General features: G+C 39.2%; 2 protein-coding genes across 2 annotated transcripts; one reads left to right on the forward strand and one right to left on the reverse strand.

Annotated features, from left to right (window-relative positions):
* Positions 1–358: 358 nt before the first annotated feature.
* On the forward strand, positions 359–13,013 carry LOC121330201 (serine/threonine-protein kinase Nek9-like). The gene is made up of 23 exons (XM_041276543.1): positions 359–1,122; positions 1,804–1,981; positions 2,407–2,462; positions 2,604–2,674; positions 3,009–3,114; positions 4,856–4,987; positions 5,144–5,254; positions 5,832–5,896; positions 6,090–6,140; positions 6,355–6,547; positions 6,805–6,949; positions 7,111–7,311; positions 7,608–7,654; positions 7,840–8,001; positions 8,646–8,754; positions 8,989–9,150; positions 9,436–9,603; positions 9,707–9,766; positions 9,908–10,086; positions 10,301–10,459; positions 10,792–10,962; positions 11,145–11,198; positions 11,294–13,013. Exons 1-23 carry the CDS (start codon positions 934–936, stop codon positions 11,447–11,449), a joined length of 2,925 nt encoding a protein of 974 aa, XP_041132477.1. The 5' UTR covers positions 359–933; the 3' UTR covers positions 11,450–13,013.
* An 85-nt stretch (positions 13,014–13,098) lies between these two features.
* LOC121330409 (zinc finger C2HC domain-containing protein 1C-like) lies at positions 13,099–18,277 on the reverse strand. Its single transcript, XM_041276910.1, has 3 exons — positions 17,966–18,277; positions 15,407–16,989; positions 13,099–15,123 (listed from the first exon to the last, which is right to left on the reverse strand). The coding sequence occupies exons 2-3, from the start codon at positions 16,964–16,966 to the stop codon at positions 14,875–14,877; spliced, it is 1,809 nt and encodes a 602-aa protein (XP_041132844.1). The 5' UTR covers positions 16,967–16,989; positions 17,966–18,277; the 3' UTR covers positions 13,099–14,874.
* Between the last annotated feature and the right edge of the window lie 56 nt (positions 18,278–18,333).

An 18,333-nucleotide genomic window follows, 5' to 3' on the forward strand; every position in this document is an offset into this window, starting at 1 on the left:
AACACTAAAAACCCGTATCGCTGTTGAAATGTTTTAAAATAATATTGTGCGAGACAAACCAGTTTTGTAGTGCGATGCAGTATTTCCAAAGGAATATAGACTAATTTAATTGTATAAAACCGTTGCAAAATACCAAAACAATGTTTTCTACATTTTACATTGTCTTTAACTTTAAATATAAGTGACTTTCAACCTTTTTAAATAAACAAACTTTGCCTGAGTCTATATTACACAAAGTGATCTTTAAACAGCGGCTGTTCTGTGGTTTGTACCCAGTGCCTCTTACTGTTTTTTTTTTTTGTTTTTTTTAATTCATGACATTGGCAGAGGAAGTATTTCCGGGTCTTTTTAGCAGCACTGTAAGATGGAGGCACGGAGAAGAAGGCTCTGACTGTAAAAGTTCGCTTTAATATAAACTTTGCATGTATAAAATTACTGCGGGAAAATACAGAACAACTATCCGAATCGCAATTCTAAACCGCGGACGACAGCCATAAATATTTCGGTTCGAAGGCTGATGAAAAACTAAGCGTCAGGGAGTCAGGTCGGGGTTAGTCACTTGCAGAAAGTAATTTAGAGTCAGTTAAGTATACAGCAGTCATCGATTTGACAGCTTGAAACTCTAAACAAGAACAACCTACGGGTTTGTGTTAATCACATTTAGAAAGTGCATGCGGTTAAAGGATATTTAATACCAGTTTTAGTAATTAAAACAAATAACATAAACAAAATAAATAAATAGCCAGCCAGCTGCCTTGTTTGCATTGTATTGTGTGTCGTTGCTAGTAATACTTGTCACAAGCAGAGCACAATTTAATTTGAAGGTCTTGCGCTAGTACGTATATGGTAGGTATTTGTTAGAAGAGAGTTGGTTATATATTTAAAACTGCAAATTAGAAATACAGTATAAAATCTGCTGCGACTTGGAACAAAATGACCTTAGAAGGCTATGAAAGACATTATGACTCGCTGAACTCGGATTTTGGGAGTGAATTGGATGGAACCGGGCCTAGATCTGGTTCTGGGAGTTTTAGTGGGGAGCAAGAGAAGTTACATTACATCCCGATTCGAATCCTGGGACGTGGCGCATTCGGAGAAGCCACGCTGTACAGAAGATCGGAGGTAAACACAAAGAGACAGGGCTCATGTTGGTTGCTATACTGTTAGTTGCTAACAGGTGGCTTGATCGTTTACAACACGTGTGCATAATAAAGCTACTGCAGGGGGGCGTCAATGAAGTAATTTACCCAGATGTATTTATTCAGCAGCATTTGATTCCAGTTGATGGTGGCATTTCTTTGCAATGTATTATTTACAACGTTGCAGCATGTACAAACATGTTGGAATTCTTCAGCTCCCGCTGGCACACAGAGGCAATACAAGTCACGACTTCTGTTTTTACCCTTCAAGCGCTGCTTGTGGTTGAGATGTATATACATTTGCATAATGGTTTAACAGGTAATGTATCGCGATGTGTATACCTGTATGTAGTGCTTGCATTGTAGGTGCAATGGTTTTGCCCAACATTAACCACTTTCAAGCACCTTACATTTTACATCCTGCAGGAAGTTAGCATAAAAAGACCTGGCCCTTCCAGGTATTTAATTAAATAATATACAGTGTGCCTTTGCCGCATGGTTAGATTTTAATTGGCCTAGCCAGGTGCAATATTAACCTTTCCCCTGGCTTGACAGCACTGTATAAAGTTGTAGAAGTTAGGGTATTGAAATGTGCTAGCATGACTGTGACAGTATTGGCACAGAAAAGCACACACGTCTGATCTGGAATTCCATGTATTTGCAGGATAACTCATTGGTAGTGTGGAAGGAAGTGGATTTGAACAGCCTTTCCGAGAAGCAGCGAAGGGATGCCATGAACGAGATTGTTATCCTGTCTGTTCTGCAGCATGATAACATCATAGCCTACTACAACCACTTCTTGGATAAGAACACCTTGCTGATTGAGCTTGAATACTGTAACGGTGAGCAGTGGGCCAGTCCTTGTTTGAGGTCTGGGTAAAAGGAAACACATTTTGTCGTCTTCCTGAGATGAATGGCTGTACTGCACAGTAGTGCAATGGTGAATCTTGGGAATTCCTAGAACTCTGGGAGGTATAGCAGCTTTACTTGGGCCTTGTATATCGACCTGGCAGAGGCTGGATGAAAAGCAACTGTTTTGCAAACTGTACTGAAGGTTTTAATCTGCCTATATTAGATCTTTTGTCATCTTTTTTTTTTGTAACATGTATATTTTTGTACTCTATATGTTAAATGTCATAAACTAAAATGGATATTGTACTGAAATCTAGTATTATTTAGAAATGAATGGTAAACTGCTTTATTTGTGTAAAGATGTATAATTCCTATCCTTCACTTGGTGCTTTAAGAAATGCTATCTTTATTTCAGGTGGAAATCTTCATGATTTAATTAACCAACAGAAAGGGAAGCTCTTCACAGAAGAGGTAAAGTGCTCTGTTTCATTAAACCCCGCAGTTCTTGCCATTCTCTTCAGAGGGAAACGGCTCTAAATGTTCTGTCCTTATTTGGGGATGCATTTGTGTTTTAACTTTGTGTGTTTTCGATGCCTTCTCCTTTCTTTGCAGACTATGATTTGGTACTTTTACCAGATAGCATCTGCTGTGGCTCACATACACAAAGCTGGCATTCTTCACAGGTAAAGTAAAGCATCCTGCTTGTGAGCTGCTGTATTCATGTCGCTCTTTATTTCCGTGCCGGGGACACATCTGTGAACCAAACTAGGGTGTGCACATTATTTTGGGTGAGGGCAATGATGCATTCTAGCCAATGAAAAAGGATTTTGAAGTGTGTTTCACCTGAAGCTGTATCTACAATACATCTTCGTTTCTCAGAAAGGTTCCCCTGCATGGTTCGTTTTGTGTGTGTGGTTTCCTATAAAATGACCGTTCTGTCTGTGTCACCAAAGTGAGCCAGGGACCTCGTTATTACTGCAGTGTAGGCAATATTTGACACTTGGTTCTGTTTTGAAGGGATATAAAGACGCTGAATATTTTCCTCACCAAAGCAAACCTGATTAAGCTGGGAGATTATGGACTTGCCAAGCAGCTGGGTTCCCAATACTCCATGGCGGAGACTGTGAGTACCGCTGCTGCCTGTTTATCACGGCTGTCGATTCTGTTTAACCCTGTCCCAGGTATCAAGGAGCAAGTCTACAAAGAGCTAGACAAGTACACAGGAGGCCCCAGGTTTGACTCTGATACCTGTTCAATGGTTGTTAACAGTGGCTGTTTTGCAGTATTAGGATGGTGAGGAGAGGAGGGGTTAATCTTTATCTATCTAGGAGTTGGATTGAGGCTTATCACTTGATCTAACACCTGAACTGCAATTTAGAAAGCTGCCAAGAAGCCATTTTTCAAACCAGACACTGTAACGAGCCTCGCCTGCTGAGTTAGTAAGTGTCTATTGGGGTCCCAGTGAGCAGCTGTGACAGAGGCCTTTGTTTGTCTTCAAGCTATTTTTGGCCGTGCAGGCTTTGTTTCTCAAGGCATGAGTTATGGGATGTGTCTGTAAGCTAATTTCCTTTTTTTCCTGCAGCTTAAGCTTAGAAAAAAAAGAATACTGTTATTTTGCTGTCTGTTTAAGCTATAAAGCAGGTTTCTAGCTTTGATGGATTGTAAAAGAAAAGTATGATACAAAGCAATAGCATTTTCCTCTTTCAATTTGTTCTACTTCGTTTAATTATTTATAGAACCAAAACCTGGATAAACATCAGGCAGAATTTTGGAGGAGAGACAGAAAAGAGCTCACTGGACTCTTTGCTTAACTGTTTGAGTGACCCTATAAATCTCTTAAAGTTATTATATATATATATATATATATATATATATATATATATATATATATATATATATATATATATATATATATATATATATATATATATATATATATATATATATATATATATACACACACACACACACACACACACATATACACATATATCTAAATAGTAAATATGGACTGGAGAAGAGAGCTATAGAAGACTGTTGTTACCGACAGGGGGTTATAATGCCCAAAGCCGCTATGGCTGAGTCCGCAGTACATATTTAACATATGAATTAGTCAAGACAACAAGTGACGCAAGGTTGGATAGTAAATACGACTTCATATATTTAGTTTAAATATAGCTGACACAGCATTCGTAAATATATATTGACTTTAATATTTTGTTTAAATATAGCTGATACAGCATAAGTAAATAAATAACAGAAAATATTTAGTGTTCACCGTTTGAGTGTTTGGTGCATCTTTTGTAGTATGTTTTGTAATTCATTTTGTGTTAAATCACAGAATCGGTGTTCAGCCATTTTCTCTTGTTGTGAGTGCAGGGGAGATGGGTGTTCCTTTGAAAATGGGCGGGACTGACAGTGATGTGAACCAATCGCATGACAGACTATTACCCGTGCTGTAAGGATGTCAGGGCAACAGTTTAATCTATTTTTTGCTCAGATGAGGTTTTAACCAATCACAGGCCAGGATTTCTAACCACTGATATATATATATATATATATATATATATATATATATATATATATATATATATATATATATATATATATATATATATATTATACAGGGTGATTAGAGAGTAAGTTTACCACATCAGTGTTATGGTACGTTGATGTGGTAAACTTACTTTCTAATCACCCTTTTATATAAAATCTATATAGTATGTTAAACAGACAGTCTTGTATACACTAAAACTAATACATTATTTACATTCACATATTTATATGCTGTTCTTTTTTAGAAAGTTCATTTTAAAGCGAGCACACAGTGTGAACCTATTCTGAATACCTCTTCTCCCTCCTAGTGTGTAGGAACCCCTTATTACATGTCTCCGGAGCTGTGCCAGGGTGTGAAGTATAACTATAAGTCAGACATCTGGGCTGTGGGCTGTGTTGTGTTTGAACTTCTCACGCTGACGAGGACGTTTGATGCAACGGTATGACTTCTTTTCAACCAGTTTATGTCCTCTCTGTACTTGGTATGTTCCCTTTACTACAATGTTTAGCGCAATCGTAAGCATGTACGCTGTTCTATTTGGTTTCACCGAGCTGCTGATAAACAAGCCGAATCTTTCCATACCGTCTGTATGCAGAACCCTCTGAACCTGTGTGTGAAGATTGTGCAGGGGAACCGCACCATGGAGGCAGATACTGACGTGTTCTCTGCTGGCTTGATTAATCTGGTGCACCAGTGCCTTGACCAGGTGTGTAATGATCTTTGTTTCTTACAGACATCACTGTGCAAACATGGCAGCCATTGTGTGCCTGGTTATAGTCCTGCATACATTTAGTTTCTGCATTGATTGGAATTTCACTGCCGGTTGTCGTCTCTGGGCTGAGAGTCCAAGAAGTCGATCTTCTTTTGCCCCTGTCTGGATTCGAAATCAGGTCTGGGAAAGGAAAGGTCTGTAGCTCTGGCAAGGTGTAGTAAATAGACGGCAAGCAAACTCTGTTCAGATTTAGAAATACTAAAAGAAATGTCGTGAGATTTGAGTTTCTTTCCGTATTTCTAGATGTAGCCCAATTGAGTGTTTTAATTGTAATGTTTAAAGAAAAGAAAAAAACTCTTGTATGTGGGAGGCGCTAGAGAAACCTGAAAACCAAACTTTGTTTATATGGTGTTTAACACTGTGTTGTATTGGGTTAACCATGGCATGGCACATGTAGCACATTAACTATGTTCCCTTTAAAATTGAAGATAGAAGTCTGTATGGTGTTTGTTTTTCTGATAATAAAAGCACATGTAATAATAAGAAGTCATTACTTGTTTCTGTGTTTTAGGACCCAGAGAAGAGACCCACAGCTGAGCAGATCCTGGAGCAGCCAATCATTCTCAACCACAGGCAGTGAGTTTGCTGAGGTTTGGAGGGGGCTGCCATTTCAAATGTCTGTAGCTGAAAGTGGAAGTGCTTCTCCTCCTCTAAATGTGTATTTCTCTCCAAATAATGAATGTCTCTCTCAGGAATGTAGGGTGTAAATGGTTCTTTTTTGCTTCATTGAAAACTAAACGAACTCCTTGTGTTCCTTTGACTTTTCCAGAGCGTTGGAAGATAAGGTTTCTCTGCTCAATGGACCTAATAAACGACCAAGGTATATTTTATTTTACTGAGTTGTTTGTTTGCTTATTCTGAAACCCTGACTCTCCGCTCGCTCATTAAAGTTAACAAAATGGCAAATGACCATTCTAAACCGTTCACTAGAAGGACGAAGAGCTAAACAGAATAGCCAACTTGAGGATTTGAACCCGATGCCTTTCCCAGTCATCAAAGAAGGGCTAACAAGATGGCTGTGCCTTTCCCTCCAGGCTGAGTACAGCGAATGAGACCTCCATCGCCGTGGTAACGTCGCGCTCCAGCGAGGTTTATTTCTGGGGGGGAGGGAAATTCACACCCCAGAAGCAGGATGCCTTCAAGGGGGGCTGCAGCGCCCAGCAGGTGTGTGCTGGAGAGACTCACTTTGCCGTGGTGACAGTCGAAAAGGAGCTCTACACCTGGGCTGTGAGTATTAGAGCGCATTCTTTTGCATTACAAACACCAAAGGTATCGAGGAGTTACACATAAAGAAGAGAATCCAACTTGCCCAACCCTGACTATTAATAAACAATTACTGCCAGATTTGCATGGCAGAATATTCTTATTTACAGTTTTATTTTAAGTTAATGAAGCTAAAAATCTTTTATGTGGTGCAAAAGAGATTTTTTTTGTTTTTGTTTAATTGTACAATAATTTACTGTGTGTTTGCTGTGTGACTGCAGAATGTGCAGGGTGGTACGAAGATGGTCGGACAGCTGGGCCATGGAGACCAGGCCTCCTACCGCCAGCCGAAGAGAGTGGAAAGGCTGCAGGGGAAAGCGATCCGACAGGTGGCCTGTGGGGCCGATTTCACTGCCTGCATCACTGGTGAGTGGGCATGCGTCAGGAAGCAGGAATTTATGTTTGTGTGGGTGTGTTTTGCCAGTCTTAAAGCACTAAAGCAGGGTCGCTGCCCTGTTCATCTCTGATTGTGACGCCATCTTTACAGGTAAATTGGGGTCTTATTTATTTCCTTGATTCTCCTCTAGATGAAGACCAGGTGTACATGTTTGGCTCAGACTACTACGGATGCATCGGAGTGGACAACCAGCATGGGTCGGAGGTCCGGGAGCCGGTTCTGCTGGACTTCTTCCTGTCCATCCCAGTGGAGCAATTGTCTTGTGGGGACAACCATGTGGTGGCTCTGACCCAGGACAAGGATGTTTACTCCTGGGGCTGCGGGGAGCATGGTTAGTGTGCTCATCTTCACAGATTCCTCCAAGCGCCTTGAACTGCAGTGCGGTCGTCTCGTTCATAACAGGACAACATTACCCTCTCCAGCTAAAGTTTGTTTGCAGTAAACTCAACTTCCGGCCTTAAACTGATTTCTGCAGATGTAAAACTGAAGGCAATTGTGTTAGGGCGATGGTGAGGCGTTCGGTGAAAAGGATTTGGAAAGATGCATATTTGATAAGTGTGAATTGCTGATGAGCTGACACGAAGACATTGTTCAGTGGTTGATGTAGCTTGCTCTGTTTTCCTCAAGGTCGCCTCGGACTGGATTCAGAAGATGATTGGGCTACTCCTCAGCAGGTAAGAGGCTCAGTGTGACGGTTTCACTAGCAGTGTTTAAGATCTCTAATTGGAAAGCCTGCTTTTTCAAGTGCAGTAACAGACTGTCAGGGATTTCCAAAGTGCTTTCATTGTTAATTCCAGTGTGTGATATTTAGTTTGTGTTGGGTCTGTTACTCCTGATTTGTCTCTCTTCCTTGCTTTAGGTGGATGTGCCCAAGAGTTTAAGCATTTCCTCAGTGCACTGTGGCGCAGACGGGACTTTTTTCTTGACTCAATCGGGGAAGGTGCTGGCATGTGGGAACAACGAGTTGAACAAACTGGGTCTGAACCAGAGCATCTCTGGGATCATGAACCACTCTGCTGAGGTATGCCATGGAGTTTACCTGGCCACACAACACCCTGGAAGTATTACAGAACCCCATTGCAACAAGCACACTACTTTACCTGCGCTGCATTTTCAAAATATTTACTGATAGTTTTTTTTTATTCACACATTATACGTAAGTACACTTTGTATTAGCTTTTACTAACTGAAAAGCAAAATAACTTTTTTTCAACATTGACTGAGGAGTGTTTGCAGGAGAAAGATTTGTTTCTTCTAAACAGTGTGGTGTGTCCTATTCATGCTTCCTCCTTCAGCAATGCTGGAGCACTGATTGGAAGTGTCCTCTAACTCTTCTAAGATATAGTTGAAGTTCAGTGCAAGTGCATTCCATGATACAGTAATGCATGGAGTGGTACATGGAAATGCATACCGAATGCCAAACATGTCTCATACCTCACTCAAGAAATGCACACATTTTTTCAGAAGAATTTAAAATTCACTGGCACTTTTATTATTTTGAAATTAGACACACCTTGCTCTGATTTTAGTGTTTTGAATTCCGTTTTGTTTGTTCAGATAAAATGTTTGAAAGAATACATTTTGTACCACAAACAAATGTAATTGCCTTCATCTCATATCTGCAGCAGTTAACCATGCATCAGTCATGCATGTTTCCTTCCCCAGGTTTACCAGGAGATCCCCTACACCACCTCCCTTACTCTAGTGAAACAACTCGCCAGATTCAAAATCCGATCCATCGCTCCAGGCAAGACCCACACTGCTGCTATTGATGGTAAGGTTGTTTAGATTTATCTCATTCATTTTGGAAGAGTTCATGAGGAACACAGAAATGGAAATAGTGTGAATTATGTCATCATCAGCAATATGACAGACATGTATCTTCCACTACTGTCATTTACCAGTTCCTGAAACCACCACCAGCTAATGTTGGCAAGCAGAGAGGTAGGTGGGGGGGTGTAAATGAACATGGCTCTGTATCCATTTCTCTCTCTCTCTCTGGTTTCAGAACGAGGCCGGCTGCTGACCTTCGGCTGTAATAAGTACGGACAGCTGGGAGTGAGAGATTACAAAAAGCATCAGGACGTCAACCTCCTGGTGGGTCCCTTTGGGGGCAAGGAAGTCACCAAGGTGTCCTGTGGAGATGGCTTTACCATGGCTGCAACAAAGGGTGAGAGAAACACACCACCTTACAAAAAAAACGCCATCCTTGAGGACAGAGCGCTGCATCAGCCGCTGGTACAGTAGAAGAGAAATGGGGAATGGTATTTTCGAAGAAGAATATTTGTGTAAAACGTTTTGCAAAGATTGAAAGGGTGCCACTTTAAAATTGACGTGCAGTATTTGCAAGTCTACAATAATGAAATGCTCCTAAAGCATACCATTTTATACGTGTGTATTACAAAGAATGTCGACAGAAGAATGAGGAATGGCGTGTGCTCTGCTCTCACTGCAGATAATCAGATCTTCGCCTGGGGAAATGCTGGGAATGGTCGTCTGGGAATGCCACCGGCTAAAGGGTACGGCTCAGAAGTTTGTCCGGCCCTTCCCCGTCCGATTTTTGGCACCTTGCACCACGTTCCAGACCTGTCTTGCCGTGGCTGGCACACAATCCTTATAGTTGGTGAGTGAAGTTGTTGCCTGCAAATTGAGCTATTTACAAGAGAGTCTTGCAGCTTGCACATGTAAAGTATTTAAACTGATACTTTGTCTACTTTGTTTTTCAGAGAAGGTTCTGAATTCAAAAACGATCCGTTCAAACAGTAGTGGGGTGTCCATAGGCATTGGTAAGTAAAGCTTCTTGATGCCAATTATAGTATGAACATTTATGGTTTATGTTCAGACCATAGTGGTTTTAGGACACTAAAAACAATGGCTGTTCACTACAAGGCCAATGCATTATACTGAAATCTTTTTCTTCAATACAGTTGGCCAGGGCTCAACAACAGAAGTGGAGATGGACAGTGAGCCTGACTTGGAGCCCCTGGATCAGCACAGAGGTTCGGGGGGCACAGTGGAGGCAGACGCAGGGGTGCGCAGGATGGAGACCCCCACAGACTTTCTTGCCAACATGACTGAGAGCTCATGTCCTGACTGGCTGCTCAGGGTTTGTAAAAAAAAAAAAAAAAAAAAAAAAAAAAAAATAAAAAAGCAGTAAGGAATTGTGAAATCCAGCCCTACCAAAATTTGGCACAAGCAGGATTCAGCAAAAAAATGCTTGCTTTTTAATTTATTGCAGTGGTTTTATTTAGTATTTGGTCTTCTCGTGACTTCTTTTTTTTTTTGTGTTTTTCAATTTGTTTGTATTCCGTCCTGTATAGGAGCTTGAAGATGCAGAGTTCATCCCGATGCCCAAGAATGCAGAGGGCTTCTCTCCAATGGATTTGTCAGTCTCCGGGCCTGAGAAGGCTACACTCCCTTACGATGAGCTGCAGGGACTGAAGGCTGCAGCAGAACCACTGGCAGAGAAAGAACTCCTGGTAATGAGTTCCAAACCACTGCACCTTCTCAGGCAATATTATACACCTGACTACACTGCTACTCCAGGGTGTGGTACATGCCTAAGCACTGGGTTTTCTTCATTCTGGAGACCTAAGTACCACTTTCCAGAGGGATGTTTCATGTGTAATACTCAAATCAATGTGTCACCCCTGGCCTCAAAACCTTCCCACAAGACATGCCCAAAGTAACAGACAGGGTAGTAGGTCAAGTTAGGGTAGACTCATAGATCAGCCTGTGTTCCTAACACCAAATTGCATCAAGAGCGCATGCATGCAATATGATTTATGTAGACTTTCAATTTCCTCTGCAGACTGCTGGTGTGGGTTCAGAGAAGGTGAATGGCGTCGGTGAGGAGCCAGCCACATGCAAGATGTGCAGCACGTCTCAGTGGGAGACGCAGCAGCAGAAATTACAGCAGGAAAATGCCCAAATCGGTGCTGAGCTGCAGAATCTGAAGAGGGAGATCAGTGAAGTGTCTCTGGTAAGGTCAACTTGAATCATTTTAAAAAAGTGGATTGTGCATTACTTTTTAAAGTACATTCCGCAGCTTTTCAGTATCAGGCTTTTAGCATCAAACCATTTATTTCAGTACTGTTCTGTGCTTGTGGTTTTGCAATTGTTTTCCAATCTGAATGTCAGTCTCATTTGACTTTGTGTTTGCAGTTGAAAGACACTGTAAGAAGTCAGGAAGAAATGATTCAGGTGTTACAGAAGCAGGTATATATATGTATTTCTGTATAGCTGTTCTGTTTTTATGTATGCGCTGCCTTTTGACCCTGTGATCATGATCTGCAATTCTCTTTCTCCTGTAGTGTAATGATCTGATGAAAGAAAACGAGAAGCTTTGGAAAGCAATTGAGACTCTTAAACTGAGCGATTCAGGGGCTGATCAAAAGAACCAAGAATCTGCAAGGTGCAGTGCTGAAACCAATGCTGCACACGGCACACAGGCAGATGTCTGTCAGTAGCCTGGGTCTTCAGTTGGCCTGTTGTTACAGATTGGGTGACACTGGATCCTGTCCGATTTCAACACACATCTACAAGGCACAGCTGTCCTAGCTTCGGTTCGGTAGCAGAGAAAGATGGGGTTCTCTTTTCTGCAGCATGAGAGCACCTCAAATGTATTTTTGCAAGGTGGGATTTGCTGATGCGTGTGACTGAAATGAAAGATTACAGAGGTTTTCACCAGTCAATTACAAAGTATAGTTATTTTGATACGTTGAGTTTTTAGCGTGGCAAATGGCTGAGCGATTTTTAGATTATACAGTGTTAGCAAGTTTGGAGTTGGAAAGGGCTCTTCATAGAACCAGAAACAGGAATACATTTTTTTTTTTTTTTGTTATTTTTCCTAATTTGTTAAGTAAAATCTGTGGTGGAATCCCGTGTGTATAGAGGAAGGATAAAATAAGTTATCCACACACAAGAAAAGGATAATGATAGTACAAACAGCAAACACCACATTTGAGGAACACAATCTAGGGAATTTTAAGGGAAGAGGTAAAAACAAGTTTAGTTTGACTAAGTATGTAAAGGGTTACTTTTTAAAAAGATAAAAAAAAAATCTTTAAATAGACAGCCTCTGCTAAACTGTTCACGAGTTACTGTAACAGGTTTTGTAGTATATATGCTTTAAGGTGGCTGTTGTATATTCATTAGCGGATGTAGTTGTTTCCCTCTGGGCATGTGTTTTTTTTTTTTAACTATGTTTTATGCAATTTTACAGATATTACTGTGTGATGGTAATTAACTTTAGCTGTGGTAGCTGCTGTTTGTGGGTTGTAAGGTTAAATTGATTCATAAAGTGTGAAGCATTTATTTCCTATCCATTGTTAAAAGAAATTGTGACTGCAGTATCAACCAAACGTGCACCAGATTGTCGTATTTATTTTTACTATCAGCCAAGAATATTACATCTCTTACAGTGATAATTTGTTTTAATTGCATGATAAGTGAAAACGCTACTTCCCTGAGGAGTCTTGTTCAATACGAATGTCTAGTTGGTGAATGAAACCACACATAGTTCTCACATTTATCCCACCACTGATTTAAATGTTTACTGTTTTTTGATCTTCAAATGAATTACCACAGGTAGTATTTACAACAGTTAAAATGCCTAGGATTAATGTTGTGCTTTACATTTCAAGAGCTCACTGCTTTCTATGTCTAGCTGTTACAGTATAGTGTAGCCAGTATGTCTGCTTTCTTCCAAAGGAAACTCCTGCCTATACATTTATCTTATGTTTTGTACTGTTCACAGTTCTGGGATGTTTCTCAAAATAATTAGTGGTGGTAATATACAGGTTGTTTCCCAAATCCTGTAATTTACTGTAATGATGCAGAAATTTCAGTTATTTTTTTAGTCAAGGGACTTTTCTTCAACTCGTAAAATATTGTTTAGGAAAGTGTGATTGAATGCCTGGAAACAAATACATAAAGTTTATGTAGGTTTATTTTTTTGGTTTGTTTTAACGCTGTACTGTAGAAAACTAGCTGTGAATTGTTAGTTTATTATTATTATTATTATTATTATTATTATTATTTTAGCAGGCGCTTTTATCCAAAGCAACTTACAGAAAATTGAACAATATGTAAAAGTAAATAAAAAATGAAAAACAAACATATATACAATATTGAATATACAAAATTATTATAAAGAAAATACAAAAAGATATATAAATAGGAATTTACAAATCAAGATTGAATAAGTGGTATTTTGAGAAGATGGTGAAAAGCAGTAAAAGACTGAACAGTCCAGAGTATAATCGGTATAGTAACCTAGACATAAAATGTGTGTGCAAGAGAAATGGCAGGCTAACTGGACTACTGATATATAGTGTTGAAATAGTCATTGTTCCCAGTTGCCTTATTAATCTTGAAATACGACTGAATGTAGAGTGCATATTAATAAATATACTGTATTTCATAGTTTGTGGCCTAAACTATGAAATACAATAAATGGTGAAAGTAACTGTAAGAGATCTACTGTTTTGGAAGGCCTATGGATCATGGTGGTTGGTATCATTTTTCATAAATAATTCTCTGAGAATGTTTTTACAAAACTAAAAAAAAAAAAAAAAAAAAAAAAAAAAGCATTGTCACTTTTTCCAGACACCTGCAATCGTTACTGTTTTGAACAGATTGTTATTGAAAAGTATTACCATGCTAAAGGACTACATGATCGTGTAAAGCAAGTATGGGGATTGAGTTCTGGTGTGTATTCATTTGTTTCTCTTACTATTAATTAGTTTAACATGACATTAGTTTTAGGTCAAACTTGAAAGTTTTTTTTTTTTTTTAAATTTTGCTACATCCCAATATTTAAGTGTCATCTTTTTTAGATATATATTTTCACATAAATAATACTATATGTGTTTGCCAAACCCAAAGTAGAAGTGCCTTAATAAAGAGTGATATTTAAGAACACGTAAAAACATATTACATTTTCTTGTTGTTTTGAAATTCAGGCACAGTAATTAGTTATTTAACAAAGTTTCATGCATTTCTGCATATCCAAATAGTTGAAGGGAACTGTATGCATGTACTTCTCTGCCTTTAAGTTCCAAAATAACTTGGTAATGCCATGATTTCTTTTCTTTCTGCTTTTAACTATTTTATTTTATCTTGTGCCTTTTGCATGCTTTAAAAACATGTGATTTTTACAACTTCTCCTGGACTGAGGGGTTAGCAGTGTTTATAAATGTAATTTTCTTGTGTATTTGCTGAGTATTTCTTTGGTTTTTGTTTTTAGTGGGCATGTAATTACAAGGTCAAGCCTTAAGTACTGCATCTTTGCTTATACACAATACACTGTTGTGTAAAGCACTGTCTTTGATTGTGTGTGTGGTGTAAATAAATTCAACTTTTAAAAGCATTTTGTTTTATTGTTATTTTACAGTAATTAATTTAGCACCACATCATAGTTTTATTAAAGGGTTGGCCAAAAGTTGGACAACTAAAGGCATGATTCTGTGATAGCCGACAGAAACAGACTTATTTTGCTAAATGTTCCACTTTGTCTGGATTGTGTTCCGTTTGTTCTGCTGAACAACAATTTGGGAATTGTGTACACTAAAAGTAACAATCCCTATGTTGCACAACTTTTGGAGTACCTGTAAATGTATTTGAAAACTCATCAGTAACTTTTCATAAAAGTATAATCGCATATGAAATGCTTTTGTTTAATAATTGGAGTAAAAATAGCCTTCTTGAGATCTGTGGCTTGTCATCATGATGCTCTGGTCATAACAAACAAACAAACAAACAAACACTTGATTACTTCTCTAAAATTAGATTGTATACGGTGACAACTGTATAAAATATATAGTTAACTTTAAATATATAGTTAACCCCCCCCACCCCCCGTGAATAGTCCTCTGGTTTCTCTTCAATGTTATCATTTTTTTCTCGGTGGAGGTGGTCTGCTCTTGATATTCTCACATTTTGGAATGTGTCTCTCTGCTACCCTTGGGGCAAAACGACGAGCGCAGTGTGGGCAGGAAACATAGTCTGGGTTCTCATCAGGCAGTGGTGGAGGCAGGTCAGATGCTTTCCCACCTTTAGCAATCACTTCCTGCACCAGTCTGGCTTGCTGAATGTTACGAATAAACGTTTCGTGCTTATGTCTCCAGGTGTTCTTCTTTGGCTAAAAATTCCAAACAACATTTGAGAACAATGTGAATGGCAGGAAAATTCTATTTGTCATAACAATACCAAACATTTAAACTACTGAGTTATACCTGTTGTTGCATTGTTTACCACCCTTTGCAGTCTTGTTTTTTAATTTCTATTATTGTGCATTATTACTTTCTTTTTAAAAAAATAACTTTTTGGAGGCTTGCCGGTTAATGCAAAATGTGTTTGTAATTCTCTGTCAATCACATGCACCATGATAAGCAGAACTATTAAATGTACATTTTTGTTCATACCTGGGGTGAAGTATTTTTGCTCCTTCTGTTGATATATTGCTCCAGGTCGGTCCCCTTGGCTCTGTGCTTGGTGGAATCAAAAACTTTCCTTGTTGAATTCTGCACCTTTTCACAGATCTTGCTGTGCCTTTCCAGTCTGTCTGCAGCAAATTTTCGGTTACAGGATATACAGACTACCAGCTGGAAATTTGCATCATGCTTGCCATCCTCATTTTGTTGTTCTTCATAAAGATTAGAGTGCCTACTACTGTTTGTGGCTAAATCAGCATTTTCTGTTGGTGGTTCTTCCTTAAAATGTTCAATATGATTTGCAAAGCTAGTTTCTGGAACTGACATGTTATGATAAGAGACGTTTTCTTCAATTAAGTGTTTGCCTTGCTGTTTAACATATGTGCTATAATGGTTGGGAGACTCATTGATTTCTCTTAATATGTAATTGCTAGAGACTCTTTTAAGTTTTTCGGAGCGGGACTCATTGGAGTGAGAGTGTGGTCTCATGTGACTGTTATTTTCAACTGGGTACGAGACATGGGCAGTGTTTTTTGCTTTCCGTTGATTAACTTGGATTTTTCTTCTTGTGTTGATCATCCGCTCCTCATCATCAGACCCTTCTGAGACTATGTAAGGGCCTCTAAGAGCATTGTCACTGCTGCTGCTAGACTCATCTCCTGTTGAATAGGCTGAACGGTATTTTACTTGTGCTCTTCCTCTTTGGCCCTGCTTTTCTCTTTGTTTCCTTTCCTCCCCAAGCTCCTTCTCCCTCTGAATCCTCTTCAGAGCTTCTTCTGTTCTCCTGAGCTTCTCTCGGAGGAGAGCCTCTCTCTTTCTGATCTCTTCCTGAAGATACCACTCTTCCTTATCTGGGCTGCTTTTCTCTCCCTGTAAACGCCGTTGCCCTCCTGTCTTTGACCTGGTGGTCCTCCCTCTCGACTGGTTAACAGTAGCTGGGGGCGGTGTCATATACTCAAGGTTATGGATTTCAGAATACCTTCCAGTCCTCGGATTGGATCTTACACAAGCATCTGCAGGTGGAGAAGGCTTGAATGGTGAATTTCTTGTTGGCTCCATAGGCTTCTGGGACTTGGCATCTCCCGCTCTGAATACGTCATTGAGACTAATGGCTTTCCTGTAGTAAACTGGTTTTAGCGGGTAAGCTCTGTCCACCCCAGCAGTTTTCTTGGAAGGTGTAGTGGAAGCAGGTTCCTGCCCAAACACGTTTGAAGGGTTGTATCTAGCCCCTGCAGAATTGTAGCCCCTGTGCTGGGTAGCACCCGGTTGGTTACTTACTCTCCTGTGTGCTGCAGAATGAGTTTGAGATTGGAAAGTGTTTCTCACTTTCCAAAGAGCAGCTTGCTGTTGTTGGTTGTACAAAGCAGACAGTTTTTGTTCCTTTTGTTCAAATTGTTTCTGTTGTAAATTGTTTTTCATCAGTTCAAGTTTAGACAGAGGCTTAGATGTGTGCTGCCCTCTAAGCCCCAGTGATGGGAGTTTGGAAAGGTTTTTGTCACCGGCAGGCAGACTGACAATTTGAGAATATGGTTCCATTTTCAGGTGAGCCATTCATTCCCCCCTCCAAATATATCCTATAAAGAGAAATAAATTGTGTGAATCATAATTATAACTTTTAATCACATGTATGAGTAACATATTACTATTGTTTAAAACTGAAATATGTTTACAGAAATACTGTAGCATTAAATGTGCAGATATAAACTAGCTATTACTAAAGGAGTACTTGAAGATGTTTGGTCTGCATGTTTTACAGTGTTGTGTTCCATCCCTTGTAATCCTTGGAAAGGTGTTTAATCTCTAGTTATGGGGTGAAATATGTAAACATTGAAAAGATACAGTAAAACACACATTAAATTTATATCTGTGTTTCAACAGTTATATTTACTATGTTGCTGTCAGCCCACATGCTTGCTGGTTGGGAATAATGTCTGTCCTTCCTGTTTATTTACTTCCTGGGTTCAGTAAAAACTGAATGAAACGTGACTATGAAGGTGAGAACACGAGGGGTGCGATATTTCAGGCAGGGTGTGACGTTTCCATTTTGCCTCGAATCTGTAGTTTAAATTTCACTACAGTACACGGGACACAGAAATACCTCTTAAAACAATACAAGAGTAAACTTGTATTGTGGTTCGATCTTGTGAAGTCAGCATCATTAACCTTGAAGTATTTATTTTTTTTTTTTTTGTTGTATATAAAGTACAAGTGTAGTTAGTGCTTGATTTGAAAATAATACATATAAAGGTATATTTTTCTATAAAAGTAATTGGTATAGGCCCTAATTTTAGAGTTACATACAGTATAAATTACATTGTAGTATTTACAGGTATTAGATGTGGTTCCACATAGTAATTCATTGCAGTATGTGTTAACCCTGGCCGTAACTGATTTGGTGTAAATGTAGTGTTCAGAGATTTAATTAGGAATTGCGCACAGAAAAAAAAAAGTGTCACAGTATGTTTGTATTTTTTTATTTTGCTTTTTTTTTTTTTTAAGTTAGTTTATACAACAACAAAAAATGAAGTAGTGTGTGTTTGTTTCACTTACCTTGGATCTTAACGTATCTTTCTCCTCCAAAACAAAACTGTTATTTTTACGTGCGCGGTGGAATTTAAGAAGGCTTAGCATAGCTCTTTTTCAATACTGTTTTTCGGTAATACGCTTCGGTAAGATATTTGCACTGTTTCAAGTGCATGTTGGCTTCATTCTTCTTTCCTAAAAGTTGCGTTATTATTTCAAGCTGGTTTTCAGTTACATCGCTCTACAGTGACTATGCAGCTGCAGTCCTCTATTATTCCCTTTCTTTTCCTGATACTGAAGCTGGATTTTCTTCGGTCGTTTACCGCAGCGTTTGTTGACAAGCGTTGCCTGGAAACAAAAAATCCTCAGCTCGCTGTTGCGCTTTGCAGCTATCC

Source organism: Polyodon spathula, chromosome 17, assembly GCF_017654505.1.
Source record: "Polyodon spathula isolate WHYD16114869_AA chromosome 17, ASM1765450v1, whole genome shotgun sequence".
Lineage (NCBI taxonomy): Eukaryota > Metazoa > Chordata > Actinopteri > Acipenseriformes > Polyodontidae > Polyodon > Polyodon spathula.